At 41.0% G+C, this 14,930-nt stretch overlaps 1 protein-coding gene across 2 annotated transcripts in view; it reads right to left on the bottom strand.

Moving 5' to 3' along the window:
• The window catches only part of sidt2 (SID1 transmembrane family, member 2), a 62,950-nt gene that overhangs the window by 41,350 nt on the left and 6,670 nt on the right, over positions 1-14,930 (bottom strand). For both annotated transcript variants that reach the window (XM_084314636.1, XM_084314637.1), the window contains exons 4-6: positions 11,693-11,738; positions 962-1,063; positions 280-363 (exon numbers count right to left, since the gene is read on the bottom strand). In XM_084314636.1, coding sequence (XP_084170762.1) covers positions 280-363; positions 962-1,063; positions 11,693-11,738 — 232 coding nt within the window. The remainder of the gene's footprint in view (positions 1-279; positions 364-961; positions 1,064-11,692; positions 11,739-14,930) is intronic.

Below are 14,930 nucleotides of genomic sequence, written 5' to 3'. Positions count from 1 at the left end.
TCAGATGCATTCACTTGTGGGCACACCAAGACCAAGAGCTCTGTGTGTGTGTGTGTGTGTGTGTGTGTGTGTGTGTGTGTGTGTGTGTGTGTGTGTGTGTGTGTGTGTGTGTGTGTGTGTGTGTGTGTGTGTGTGTGTGTGTGTGTGTGTGTGTGTGTGTGTGTGTGTGTGTGTGTGTGTGTGTGTGTGTGTGTGTGTGTGTGTGTGTGTGTGTGTGTGTGTGCGTGCGTGCGTGCGTGCGTGCGTGTGTGTGTGTAGGTGTGTGTGTAGGTGTGTTACCTGCACAGTGATGGCACCTTTTTTGGTCATGGTCTGGTACATCCCTATGAAGGCCACATTGTTGTCCAGATCATACACAGGACACTGAGGACGGGTAGAGAGGATGTACGTGTTTCAGAAAGAGAGCAAGACAGAGGAACATAGTGATAAACTGACACTGGTATGAGATATCAGGCCTATACCAGGTGAACCCGGGGTCTGGGTATGAAGAGGCTTTCACTTTGTAAAGAGAGACGTGACTCATGATAATAATTCAATACCTGTTTTTTTTAACTCTTTTTACTCATATTTTCAGTACTGTATTGTTTGCACTTTACCGTTTCATTTGCACTCTGGTTAGATGACAAATGTATTTTCGCTGTACTGTACTGACAATACATTTGAGTCCTCACAGCGTCCCTCACAGTGCAGCCCTCACAGAGTCTGCAGCTGGATGCTTCTCGTCTGTGTGGGGGCTTTGATGGAGAACGGATCTAATCTCTAATGTCTAATCTAATCTCTAAATACAGGATGCTAGAACGGGATGCAAGCTAGGTCCGCTCTGCCAGAGGGGATTTATGTAAAAAACATAAATATTCATAAATTACTTTACATATCCAGAAACTACAGAAACGTTCCTATTGAGGCCGGTCGACTCTCCTCCTCATGTGCCTTCATTGTAGGGGAGGGAGCTGTGTATTACCAGGATGTCCTGGATGGACATGACGGAGCAGGGGAAGTCCATCGCAGAGCGGACCTTCACGATAACCGTATCCACGCCGTCCGGAAAGACATAGTTGAAGTACTGACGGTGGAGAGGAGAGAAGGATAGAGAGGTCATCAGGAGAGGAGAGAAGGATAGAGATGTCATCAGGAGAGGAGAGGAGAGAAGGATAGAGAGGTTATCAGGAGAGGAGAGGAGAGAAGGATAGAGAGGTTATCAGGAGAGGAGAGGAGAGAAGGATAGAGAGGTTATCAGGAGAGGAGAGGAGAATAATAGAGATGTTATCGGGAGAGGAGAGAAGGATAGAGAGGTTATCAGGAGAGGAGAGGAGAGAAGGATAGAGGTTATCAGGAGAGGAGGAGAGAAGGATAGAGGTTATCAGGAGAGGAGGAGAGAAGGATATATAGGTTATCAGGAGAGAAGGATAGAGAGGTTATAATCAGGAGAAGAGAGAAGGATAGAGAGGTTATCAGGAGAGGAGAGAATAATAGAGATGTTATCGGGAGAGGAGAGAAGGATAGAGAGGTTATCAGGAGAGGAGAGGAGAGAAGGATAGAGGTTATCAGGAGAGGAGGAGAGAAGGATATATAGGTTATCAGGAGAGAAGGATAGAGAGGTTATAATCAGGAGAAGAGAGAAGGATAGAGAGGTTATCGGGAGAGGAGAGAAGGATCGAGAGGTTATCGGGAGAGGAGAGAAGGATAGAGAGGTTATCGGGAGAGGAGAGAAGGATAGAGAGGTTATCGGGAGAGGAGAGGAGAGAAGGATAGAGGTTATCAGGAGAGAAGGATAGAGAGGTTATAATCAGGAGAAGAGAGAAGGATAGAGAGGTTATCAGGAGAGGAGAGAAGGATCGAGAGGTTATCAGGAGAGGAGAGAAGGATAGAGAGGTTATCAGGAGAGGAGAGAAGGATAGAGGTTATCAGGAGAGGAGAGAAGGATAGAGAGGTTATCGGGAGAGGAGAGAAGGATTAGGTTATCAGGAGAGGAGAGGAGAGGAGAGGAGAGGAGAGGAGAGGAGAGGAGAAGAGAGGAGAGGAGAGGAGAGGAGAGGAGAGGAGAGGAGAGGAGAGGAGAGGAGAGGAGAGGAGAGGAGAGGAGAGGAGAATATAGTCTAACAATACAGTCACAAGAACATGAGTCCATTAAATATTATTGCTACAGTTAGTTGAGGCCAGTTATTTGTTTGTCCAAGCGAAGCAACAGTTGCAATTGGAGGATCAAGAAAAGAGGGCAGGGCTTGAGATAAATCAATTTGTGATGTCACCTGGATGGAAAATGTGATCCAACAAAATGTTAAAATTATTGCACATTTGAGGTTTACATTCTAGTATTGCTAACAGGTCTGCATCATAAACCTTATTTGGGTGCACGGGCACCATTTACCGTCTATGGAGCAGGCACAGCTTGTACATTCAGGTGACTAGTGCATGTGGAGAGTAGTGCATGTTATCAGAGTGTGGGTGGGGGTGTGGGTGGGGGTGCAGGGGTGCTGATGAATCACAGAATTTGTCATAAATTATGTTCTTCAACAGGCCCGGGTGAATAGTTATACATTATCAGCAATGCAAAAGACTACAATAACTATGTTATTGTATCACTTATGGAAATAAATGTCTGGTGGGTCTGTCTAATATTGTAGTGGGCAACCACAAATATATTTAACGTATAATTGTAACATATAATCTAACCGATAGGGCATACAGATTACAGACCCTCATCTGTTTTCTCTCCTCATTTATTTTTCTCATGTTTTTATATTCGGCCCAGGACAGGAAGGCCCTACAGAGAGTGGTGCGCTCAGCAGAGCGTACTATGGGTATTGCATAGGGATGCCCCGATCAAGTTTTTTGCCACCGATACCGATCACCGATCGTCTATGAGCCATATCGGCCGATACACTGCCGATACCGATGGTTTTTGGTTTGATAAAAAAAAATTAAATATATAATAATCTTTTTATAAAATATATATATTATATAATTATACTTGTAGTTGTATTATCTGCGAGACATCGCCACAACGCAACAAGTCAAAATGCTCGCTATCTGCAAACAGCTCCACTGTCTGTGTGTATACTCTGACTAACAGGGTCTGAAACGTATAAGATGTTCGCAGTGTTGTTATGAAGCATGATAGCTAATTAGCCAACAGCTGCAAAAACAAATAATGTCAATTATGTTATAAGACATTGATATCAGGAGCTATCTGTAGCTACTGCTAGCCGGCTAGATACCGTTAGACAATGCATCATGTATTAAACTAAAGTGAACTATTTAGTTTACTGAGTCATTTCGTTTAAATAGTGAGCTAATGTGAGCTAACGTTAGCTACCTAGCTAACGGAGCTGCTCATGCAGACTATTGCCGGAGCTTGTTGATATCAGTAGCTAGCCAGCTAGATACAGTTAGACAATGCATCATGTATTAAACTAAAGTGAACTATTTAGTTTACTGAGTCATTTCGTTTAAATAGTGAGCTAACGTGAGCTAACGTTAGCTACCTAGATAACGGAGCTGCTCATGCAGACTATTGGCGGAGCTTGTTGACATGAGGAGTCTGGGAGGGGGAGGATGAGGAGGGGCAGTGAGCTGCAGCAGCAGCTGTGTGCCTGAGAGAGAAGTCAGCGAGTGAGAACTCCGCTGAGAATTGGATCATGTTTTCCGCGCGTCTTCGATCGGTTTTCACGATCGGCGAAAATAAAGCATTATCGGAATTCACCGATCTCATATTTATACTGATTATCGGCCGATACCGATCGCTGGCCGATCGATCGGGGCATCCCTAGTATTGCACTACCTCCCCTGCAGGACTTATATAACAGGAGGTGCAAATCCAGAGCCTGCAGAATAATGAAAGACCCCCACCACCCCAACAACAGCCTGTTCAAGCTGCTGCGGTCAGGAAAGCGCCTACGCACACACGCAGCAAGAACAGAGAGACTAAGGCTCAGCTTCTTCCCCCAGGCCATCAGAACATTGAACACTGAACTCTCCACTCACACATGAGCACACACATACACACACAAAACACATTCTGCATTCGCTCAATGGTCACTTTAAACACAATGGAAAGGACACTTTAAAGGAAAGAGGAAAATAAAGGTCACTTTAAGGCAGTGTTTATGAAAGTGGGGGGCGCGCCCCCCAGGGGGGGCGCAGAGGCATGACAGGGGGGGGGCCTTGAGATTTATAAAAAAGAAAAAAAAAAAAAATGTGGATTCCAGAAAATTATCACTAAAGTGCTATCTGTTGCAGCTGCACTGTTCTCCATGAAAATACCATTTCTCAAAATCTGAAAATCATTATTTAATAAAACACAGAAAAGGATCACCAAGTTACTCTGGATAAAAAAAAACTTTACAGACAACATTGAGACAAAGCTTCCTGACACATCTCCATCCAAACTCTTGGAAGAACTCTTTGAAATCTCATCTGATACCACCTAGAGAGCTAGTTTCAGAGTGTGGTGCTGAGTACCAAGTATCTCATCTCATGGCCCACTAAGTATCTCATGATGCAGCAGTTAAGGTGTTGATACCATTCAGCACCACATACAGTATCTGTGTGAAGCTGGCTTTTCATCCATGACAGCTCTGAAAACAAAATATAGGGCCAATTTGAAAGGTCACGATATTGCTGTTATTTCAATAAATTTAAACATGGCCCATTTCATGACTATTTTGTTGGGGCGAGGGGGGGGGGGGGGGGCAAAATATTTTGGTCCGCCAAAGGGGGGCCTGACAGAAAAAGTTTGAGAAGCACTGCTTTAAGGAAAGAACTGATGTGGTTCTTGTATAGTATAGTTTAGAAATAGCAAGTATAGCATAAGGATATAGAGTAAAAACTGTATATTGTATAGTAGTGTACATAGGACCCAGTGCCTTAATTCGTAGCTAACATTGTATTGCATTATTTCAGGACTTTAACATGCCAATTTTATGTCTATTTTATTACCTGTTTATTTTATTATTTAGTATTATTGCACAATCAAAGCGGGCACGGCCACCCGCATTTCACTGTATGTCCTGGTATGTATGTGACAAATAAACCTCTTGAATCTTGAATCTATTCAAGGTTAATTAAATCTGCAAAAGCTGACCCTAGAGTCCCACTAAATTACAGAGGTATTAGTTTGATCAGTACAGTTTATAAATTATATTCAAGTGTTCTTAATAATAGATTAAATAAATACTTAGAATATAATGAAATGTTGGTGGATGAGCAGAATGGGTTTAGGGCCAAGAGAGCTTGTATTGATCATGTTTTTGTTTTATCATCGGTGGTGAGAGCCAGATTGGACAAGGGCAAGAATACATTTGTTTGTTTCGTTGACTTTAAAAAAGCCTTTGACTGGATTAATAGAGAGCTTTTGGATTATAAATTAATTTGTTCTGGTATTGATGGTCTATTTTATAAGGCTATCAAAAGCCTGTATAAGGCCCCATCTGCCTGTCTGCAGCTGAATGATGTTAGGACCGGCTGGTTCCCCACCCCATTCGGTGTAAAACAGGGAGATGTGCTTTCTCCCACTTTGTTCGCCCTTTATGTTAATGACCTGGTGCAACAAATTAAGCAAGCCAATCTTGGTATTCCAATAGATAATATAATCCTAAGTATTTTATTGTACGCTGATGATGTTGTTTTGTTTGCAGAAAATTTAGCAAATTTACAAAACATGTTGAATATTATGAGTTCTTGGTGCAGGAAATGGAGACTTGCGATTAACAGTGAAAAAACACAGATTATGCACTTCAGGAAAAAACATGAACAGCAGAGTAACCATAAGTTTCAATTTGGACCAATGCCCCTGATTTACACATATTCTTATAAAATATCTTGGTTTCATCTTTAATGAGTACATGTGCTTCATAGAAGGAAGGAAAATACTGTCCGAGTCAGCAGGAAGGGCGCTAGGGGGTGTGCTGAGTAAAATGAAAGTGTGCACTGACCTTGGGTTTTCAACATTTACACAATTATTTGATTCAATGGTGGGTTCTGTTTTATTTTATGATGAGTATGGGGTTTTGATGATGCACCTGAATGTAATACTATCCAGAACCGTGCCATGAGATACTTCTTAGGAGTCCATAAATATACACCAAAAGGGGCTATAGAAGGGGACATGGGTTGGGACTCTTGCTTGGTCAAGCAAAAAGGTGAAATGGTTAGGTTATGGAACCGCCTGGTCCAGCTGCCAAATGACAGGGTGACAAAAAAGATATTTAACTGGGACAGAGCACATGGTCATCCCTGGTCAAGAGAGATGTCGATGATTTTTTTCTTCTGCTGACTTAAGTATGATTTTTATGAACAATCTGCAGTGTAAGGTTCACATAATTAAAACAAAATTATCAACAATCCATCAAGATAAGTGGAAGGTGGAGATATGGAAAAAAACCTAAACTTAGAAAATATGTTGTAATTAAAAATGAGTATTTTACTGAACCTTATGTAATGTTAAACTTAAAGAGAAGACGGAGGTCTCTGTGTGCCCAGTTGAGGTCTGGCACCCTGCCATTGGCTGGGAACAGATGGTGGAGGTAAACGGTACCCTACCCCCCCCCCCCCCCCCCCCTCTGTGGTGTTCCACAAGGAAGCATACTAGGACCGCTACTGTTCCTAATTATGCAAATGACATGTCGTCAGCTTGTGACTGCAACTTGTTCTTGTTCGCGGACGACTCAGCCCGTCTCTGACAAGAACAAGTTACAGGTTGCAAAAACCCTCAGCTCAGAACTCAGCAGAATCTGCACCTGGCTCGCTGATAACAAACTATCATTACACCTGGGTAAAACAGAGTCCATTCTCTTTGGATCAAATAACAAACTCAGCAAGACCGATGGCTTCTCAGTTACAGTGGGTGACAATATTGTCACAAGGAAAGACGAAATTACATACCTAGGTTCCATCCTAGAGGCAAATCTTTCCTGTGACAAAATGGCATCCAATGTAATAAAAAAAGTCAACCAACGAACTAGATTCTTGTACCGGATCTCCTCTCTGGTAAACAAGAATACCCTGAAGACTCTGGCAGGAGCACTCATTCAAGGGTACTACGACTATGCTTGCACCTCATGGTACCAAAGTACCTCAAAGGCGCTAAAAACAAGATTACAAACATCACAAGACAAACTGGTCAGACTACTACTTGACCTTATACAATGGCATGCAAATTTCTTGATTCTGATTGGCTGAAACAGTCAAGTTAGACGTGGTTATAGAACCCGCCTACAAACGAATTACAATCACTCCGCCAGTTCGAGTTTTTAGAAATGAAACCAAGATGGCGGACAATAATCTTTACGAATGGATGTGTTGATAGCGTCATAACGACTCATTCAAAAACGATTCTGTCACGTGGAATGTGTTAGTTTCTTACACAATGTTGGATTATGTAATTGGTTGGTCATGACTCATTGTGGAACAAAATATAAATCGCGGGAAGTCTGTTGTTAGATGCCATTCGTCAAAAGGACACTCATTTCACTGTTAATAAAATGTTCAAGCAATCAATCAATCAATCAATCCAATAACACACGCTCACTTCACTGTTAGACGGCATGCTTTGAAGCCTTGTTGTTTCGAACTGGTTATGCTTTGGCCCTCTTTCGAAGTCGGTTATGCTTAGAGCAGGGCGATAGACCACCAGCCCTGATTCCAAACTCTAAGCATAACGGACTTCGAAAGAGGGCGACTTCGAAAGAGGGCCTAAGCATAACCAGTTCGAAACAAGGCGTACATTAATAAAATGTTCAATCAATCAATCAATCAATCCAATAACACACGCTCACTTAAAACAGCGCACCTCCGAGTTGCTTCTATAGAAAGTAGGTTCAAAAAAAGAATTTGCCTCCTATAACCAACTTTTTCTGCGGATGGTTGTGAATAAATCTCCATTATGCTTCAATTAATGTGTGTTTATTGTATAGCAATAAGGTTGGATGAATTCGGCAATTGTATAAAGATGTAAGCACTGTCTATCTGTAATACAATTTTCAATCAATCATTCCAATAACACACACTCACTTCATTCTTAGATGGAATTCCTTGAAACAGCGCTGCTTCTACACACGGAGGCAACGTGACATCTGTTCTTTTTTTTTGGAACTACTTTTTCTGCGGATGTTTGTCAATAAATCTTCAATTAATGTGTGTTTATTGTATAGCAATAAGGTTGGATGAATGCGCCAATTGTATAAAAGCCATTACACCATGCGCCGTCGTGCGTTATGAGAATTAGAGCATGCCTAGGGGCTAGGGGGCTCTAACGACCACCCCTAGGCATGCTCTAATTCTCATAACGCACTCCTGCGCGTGATGTAATGCTTAATTACTCCTAGAACCCACCTCACCCCTGCCCACTTTGACAACCTATGATGGCTTAGAGTAGAAGACAGAGTACAGCAACTTGAAATGGGCCTGGTCTACAAGATACACTACACGACTAAGATACCCAAAGGTCAGTGAATACCACGACCACAACACCAGAGGGAGCTCCACAAATCATGTTAAACCCAGATTCGGCTCAAACAAGGGACTAAACACGTTTCGCAATTATGCCACATCAATGTGGAACGCCCTACCCAAAGCTGTAAAGTGTAAAGGAATGTGAATCACTACCCACTTTCAAAACCACTCTCAAAGAGCACCTACGGGAGACTGCAATTCGAAACTGGCCCCTGTAAATGTCCTAACCCAACCCTCTCCAATGTACAGTAAATTACCTAACCCAAGAATACACGAGACCCTCTTCTTAGAACCAAGTATGGTTGTCGATATTCCAATGTACAGTTTTGCTTGTACAGTTGTACAGTTTCCCCCACCACCCGCCTACCCAACCCCCCCCCCCCCTCACCCACCCAACCACCTCCAATGTACATACCCCACATTTAGCATAAAACGCCTGACAATTGCATACCCAAAGTAATTTGCGATTTATTATACTTTATACTTATAGCACACAGTTTGTTGCATTAATGGAATTATAAAGCAAAAGAAATTGACTTTTTATTGCTGTTTTTACCTGTTAACAAAGGAAAACCTCAAACTCTTATGAAGAGGAGAAAAAATACTGGCTGTGTAGACCTATTTTTAAATAAAACACAGAAGAGGAGACAAAACACTGGTGTCTGTAGACCGACTTTGAAATAAAACCCTGAACTATTCAGGTATATTTGAGTCCTTCCCTTATTTGTGGAACATTGATCAAATAAAAAGTAGTTCACTTTGAAAAAAGACTACCATGTGTAGACCTACTTTGAAATAAAACACAGAAAAGGAGAAAAAACACTGGCATCTGTAGACCTACTTTGAAATAAAACCCTGAACTATGCAGCTCTATTTGAGTCCTTCCCTTATTTGTGGAAAATCTATAAAATTTAAATTAAAATTTTCGTTGTCCGCAAATTTCGCACCACATATCAGGCATACAGGTAAGCCTGCATAGTTAGTCGTGAAAGCAAATTAATCTATCCACGCTGAATTAAACCCTCTATTTTCATCAGACTTTCCTTTTTTTGGATTTATCCATGGTTAGCTTACTGGGGGGTCGGAAACTCAAGATTAGCCACTATTGCAGACGGCAGGGAGAGGCGCGGGGTGTGACGTACTGTATATTTTAGTTGATGAAATATTTTTGTTGACTAAATATTTTAGTTGATGGAATATTTTTTCATTTCAGTGTCACAGTATGACATCGATCTCCAAAATAAGAGAACAAAAAAGTAAAAAAAAAAAAAAAAGCAGCAGCTGATTGGCTAAAGAGCCACATGCGGCCCTGGAGCCGCAGGTTGCCCACCCCTGGTCTATCTGTATGTCATGTATGTCATATATGTTATGATGAATTGAAAATGGGGGACCCTGATGTAAACAAGATTAAAGTCTTTCTCTGGTCTGCATCCCCTTAACAATTGTGTGTATTGAGCTGTACTGTACTGTACCCATTCTGCAATCTGTTAATAAAGTTTTCAATCAATCAATCAATCAATCGAAGTGGGTAGATTCCAAGGTAAACCTGAGGAGGAGCGGTTGTGTGTTCTATGTGAACTGGGAGTGATGGAGGATGAATATCATTTTGTTTTTTTATTGCCCTTTGTACACCGCTTTGAGGAGGGCTTTATTTGAGAAAATTCTAATTGTAAATCCGGATTTGTTTTGGCAGTCTGAGAGTTGTATGTTGAGTTGTTTTTTTGTGGAGGACATCTTCAGTTTTGCAGGATTTTTGGAGAAAGCATGGCACTTGAGACAAAACACACTATATCCTATGTAATTGTATTTGAATTCCTCTTGTTTCTTTGTTTACATACATTGTGTACAGCTTGTGTTATATTACGTTTTATTGTATTTTCTTTTTCTTGTGGCCATCTTGGTCTATATGTCATTTGTCAAGTAATTGGTCAAGTATATTATTATATACTTATTGTTATGTGTCTTGTAAGCCCATATGGGCTGGGCATACACCTGTATGTAAGACACGGAAATAAAAAAACATCAAATCAAATCAATTTTATTTTTCAAATTTCAAATTTATTTGTTCTCATATTTTTATGTTCAGATCAAGTTTTATTGCCTATATTTATGTCTTTCTACTATTACCCTGCCCATACCTGTACCTCCCCAGTCCCCTCCCTCCTCCCCCATGCTGCTATGACACATAATTTCCCCAAGGGGATCAATAAAGGAATATCTTATCTTATCTTGTATATTGTATATTTTTTGTATAGTGTTGGTCTTTATTATTTTTACTGTATGAAGCACAATCTCAGGAGTCTCATACATAACCAAGCATTTCACTGTAATGTACATTATATGAGACAAATAAAACAAAACGTGAAACTTATCTTATATATAGAAAGAACTGATATGCAACGGTACTGTACATAGGACTGTAGGTTTCTTACTTATGAAACTCAGTCACGCAAAGTGCAGAGGTTCCTTTTCCCTCGTGTATTGAGAAGTTGTGTTGAAAATAAGGACACACATTCTCACATAGAGTGAAATTACACAACGTGCCCGAGACGAGCGAGAGGCAGAGCCCTTTCTCTCACTCTCCTCTAAATCACCAAATGGCCAATAGTGAAACACAGTTCAAAATGTCAGTAACTTAAATACCTAACATAGCCACAGTGTAAACACGGCTCAGAATGTCAGTAGAATGTAATGGTGTTTTCCTACCAGGCACGTTCATGCCAGGGTACCCGTGTGTGTCGACATTGTGTGGAAATGTGACTGACGTTGATGTCAACCTAGGGACGCCACTAGGTGGAAGTGCGGCTAAGTGTGAGTGAGTGACTGAATCAGTGACTGGATGAATGAATCAATGAGTGAGTTAGTGACATTGCCGGGCATAGAGATGTTTCGCATCAGAAAATACATAAAAGGCATACTAATTAACCTGAGAACAGACAATCTGCCTTCCTTCTTTCCCTCTTCATGAAATGTACTTTTGTCAACACCTTAGTGTCTCCAACAACCGCTCTCACTCTTGTTCAATAAGATTTCTGTTACTGACACCATTACATATTAAATTGTGCTTCTTTTGTCTTTTCCTGACCCCGTTACCACCACAAGTAACCTAAGAACCTGTGGGCAATACTAAACACAAACATGATTTCATGATCCTACAACAGACTACCTTGTAGAAATTCTCCAGCACACAGACAGACCGACACGGCAATTGTGTTATAGTATGTAGGCAGTATTTGTTTACCTGTGGCTGCGATGGCGAGGCAGTGAAGCTGAATTTCTTGTCTGTCCTGTAATTGAGATGGTGGTTATTACATATCCTGGTCAATCATATTTATTCCGTTTCCTTTGTATCCTCTGCCCTTGATACACATTGAACCTCTGGGATGTTTGAATCTGTCAAATTAAAATAGGGTGTATTCAAAGACAGCATTCTGTGCGTGTGTGTGTTTAGATGAGGATTCTATGTGAATGTGTGGGTGTCAATATTTGGTGTGTGTGTGTGTGCGTGCATGCGTTGTCCCCGAAGCCTGTTTTGGGGATTTGAACTTCGCCAGGGTTTCGAACGGACGTTTGAACCATCGTTTTTAATCATGCAAAAAATTTGCTCCTAATTATTTATTTCTTTTCTGGTTCAGTATTGTTGAGTCTCGACTTTAGGCACATAGCGCACATTTACGCATATAACATAGCGCATATGCCCAAATTGCTGCGGTTATTAACCCTTTAATCGCCGTTGACGCTGGAAACGTCATTCCCCGCCATGCTCATTCTGCCGTTGACGCTGGACAGCGTCTTTGATATCAATATTTCAAAAATCTGTGATCGAAATCATATTTCTCCCCCGGAGACATGAGATGTACTGGTGAGCCCCTATCAACTCTCTAATGGTTCAAGAGCGCCATCTGGTGGCCGATCGGCCTGATCGCCCAGGGAAGAAACAGGAAGTGGAAGCTGGTGCTCATTTCAATTTGGTCCGATCACTCGCTATAGGTCCCGGGACTCGATCTCGACACAATGGATAGCGATCCGTTGCCAATAACTCGATAAACAACATGATTTGGACGTATATACTATTATACAACCTGTAAATGGATCGGGTATTTCTACATCCCATAATAGAAAAAATTCTGTTCCACGCTCATCTCCCAACGGCGAGAGGAAGCTACGGTGATTTTCAGCATTATTTTTTAATGTCTTCTATACTAACTGCTCTAATGATCATATCACCCACACTAGATGAATGATATAACGTTGCCCACGGAATTATAAACGACCCCCCGCCCATCCGGTCAACATCAGATCATACGTAGTAACTTCTAGAAGTACGTGCAGTTGAAATTTTTTATCTCGCGCCGATTGCTATCAAACGGTATACAATCATCAATATAATGCATTTAGGGCTATAAATCACGTTCTGGAGAAAGCTGCAGAAAACGATAAAAACATACTTATACTTTAGACCGTATTTTAGTATGAATATGTGAATGAAAAAGTATAACGTTGCTACACCCTGAACAATAGATATAGGACTTTGAATGGGCCATGGTAATGTCAATTTAGCAATACAATTTAAAAAGTTATAGCCCTGCAAAGAAGGGGAACTTCTCCATGTTAAATAGGGCTGGCGAGGGATGGTAAATTATGAATTTAACCCCGGCGATCAAAGTGTTAAGACTAGTAGTACCTACTTACTGGTAACGGGAGGCTTCAATAACGTTTGGATGGTAATCCATTTTGTGAATACATTTGTTGAAACAATATCTTTGTTGGCGGACGGCTCGGCTCCTACCATCTAAACCAGCGGTTCCCAAACTTTTTTGGCCGTGCACCCCCTGTCACCTCCCGACCTAGCTCGCGCACCACCCAATGGGTTTCTGTTAGAAAAAATTGTTGCTGGTCTCCGTGCACAGATTTAATTTTTTATTTTATCTCTTCCCACAGCGACTATGGATAGGGAATTCCTTTATTTAATTAAAATGTTCACGACAATACTCTGCCAGCATGTTTAATATCCATAATACTAAAGGTTTGACTAAGATTTGTATGAAATTTTATTTATAAAAAAAAAAAAAAAAACACCACCATTAGCCTTTTCATGTCACGCACCACAGTTTGGGAACCACTGATCTAAACGATAGCAAGCTAAATGTCGATAGGTTAATTAACGTGCATAACATACCTGTGTAACGTTAAGTAACTTGTGTTCCGCTGGAAAAGTTCAGCATCACTGCATACACTTGGTTTAATCCAAACGTCCATTCGGAAACGTTGTATTATGAAATAAGACGGATGAGTGTGAAATTGAAAAATAAAAAAGCGGAGGTTTGAACATATTAATTAACTCATTCAGCGCCAGGGATTAGTCGGGTCCTTGTGGCTAACGTGCCACGTGTCCATAACATATTTTCACTGTGCGTCACTATGATTGGAGAGCTATATCTATATTCTATATCAGGGGTGGCCAACCAGTCAGAGACTAAGAGCCACAAAAATTACTGTGGTACCACAAAGAGCCACACCATATACCAGCGTTTCTCAACCTTTTTTTTCAGTCACGGCACCCTTCATGTGTTTATAGGTCTCACCCTCTGGCCTCTGAAGTTGCTAATGTCTTTTTTATTTGGGCCTCACGGGGTTAAAAGTACCCTGTGAGACCCACGGTTGCAAAATTACAAAATCACTTTTAGCCATTTAAAAAAAGAATGTTTATTTAAAAAATGTTAAAGGGGAACTATTTGACTATTTCTTTCACTATTTGGGCACTTTTACACAATTCCTGTGAGTCTATGGAACACCTAGGTTTTTTTTCAAATGGTGAGGTAAGTACCACGTCCTTCCTTCCTCTAGATTTAACGTACGGTTTGTATTTCTAATCAAGTACTCAAAAACCGCATTTTTCTATCTCAAGATCTTAAGCCGTTTTGAGGCTGGGCTCCAACCACTGTGTGGCCTGGTGCCAACTGCCACATCAACTGCCACATTATTATGCAGCTGAGAAATCTCTGACATCACAGATATGCAAATTTTCAGATGACTCAGTTCAGTGAGGGTGAATATTGTGAGAGGAGAATTGGAAGAATGCGCCAATATGAGAATTAGAGACATAGATCCTATTAATATAAGTCCACATAGCTAAGAAACAATGGTAAACACTGAAAAAGGCCATTTATAAGATAGTTCCCATTTAAGCACATGTATAGTCAATTGGTCCTGTTGTTCAGCCTCACAATGCTATTTGATAGTAAATGTGTTTATATGTCCCACCCTCTGGCCTCTGAAGTTGCTAATGTCTTTTTAATTTGGGCCTCACAGGGTTAACCTCTTAAGCCCGAGATATACAGTAAAAGTGTATATTTTCAGCATTACGTTTGTTTACCAATTATTTTAACTGTTATTAGTGAAATATAAGATTATAGAAATCTCAGGGCATTGAGTCAGAAACCGGCGCATATTGACAGGAGGAAGTGGCACATCCAAAA

This window comes from Notolepis coatsorum, assembly GCF_963971535.1.
Source record: "Notolepis coatsorum genome assembly, chromosome: 1".
NCBI lineage: Eukaryota > Metazoa > Chordata > Actinopteri > Aulopiformes > Paralepididae > Notolepis > Notolepis coatsorum.
Note: the sequence above shows the minus strand (reverse complement) of the source record. Positions and strands in the feature narration are given on the sequence as shown.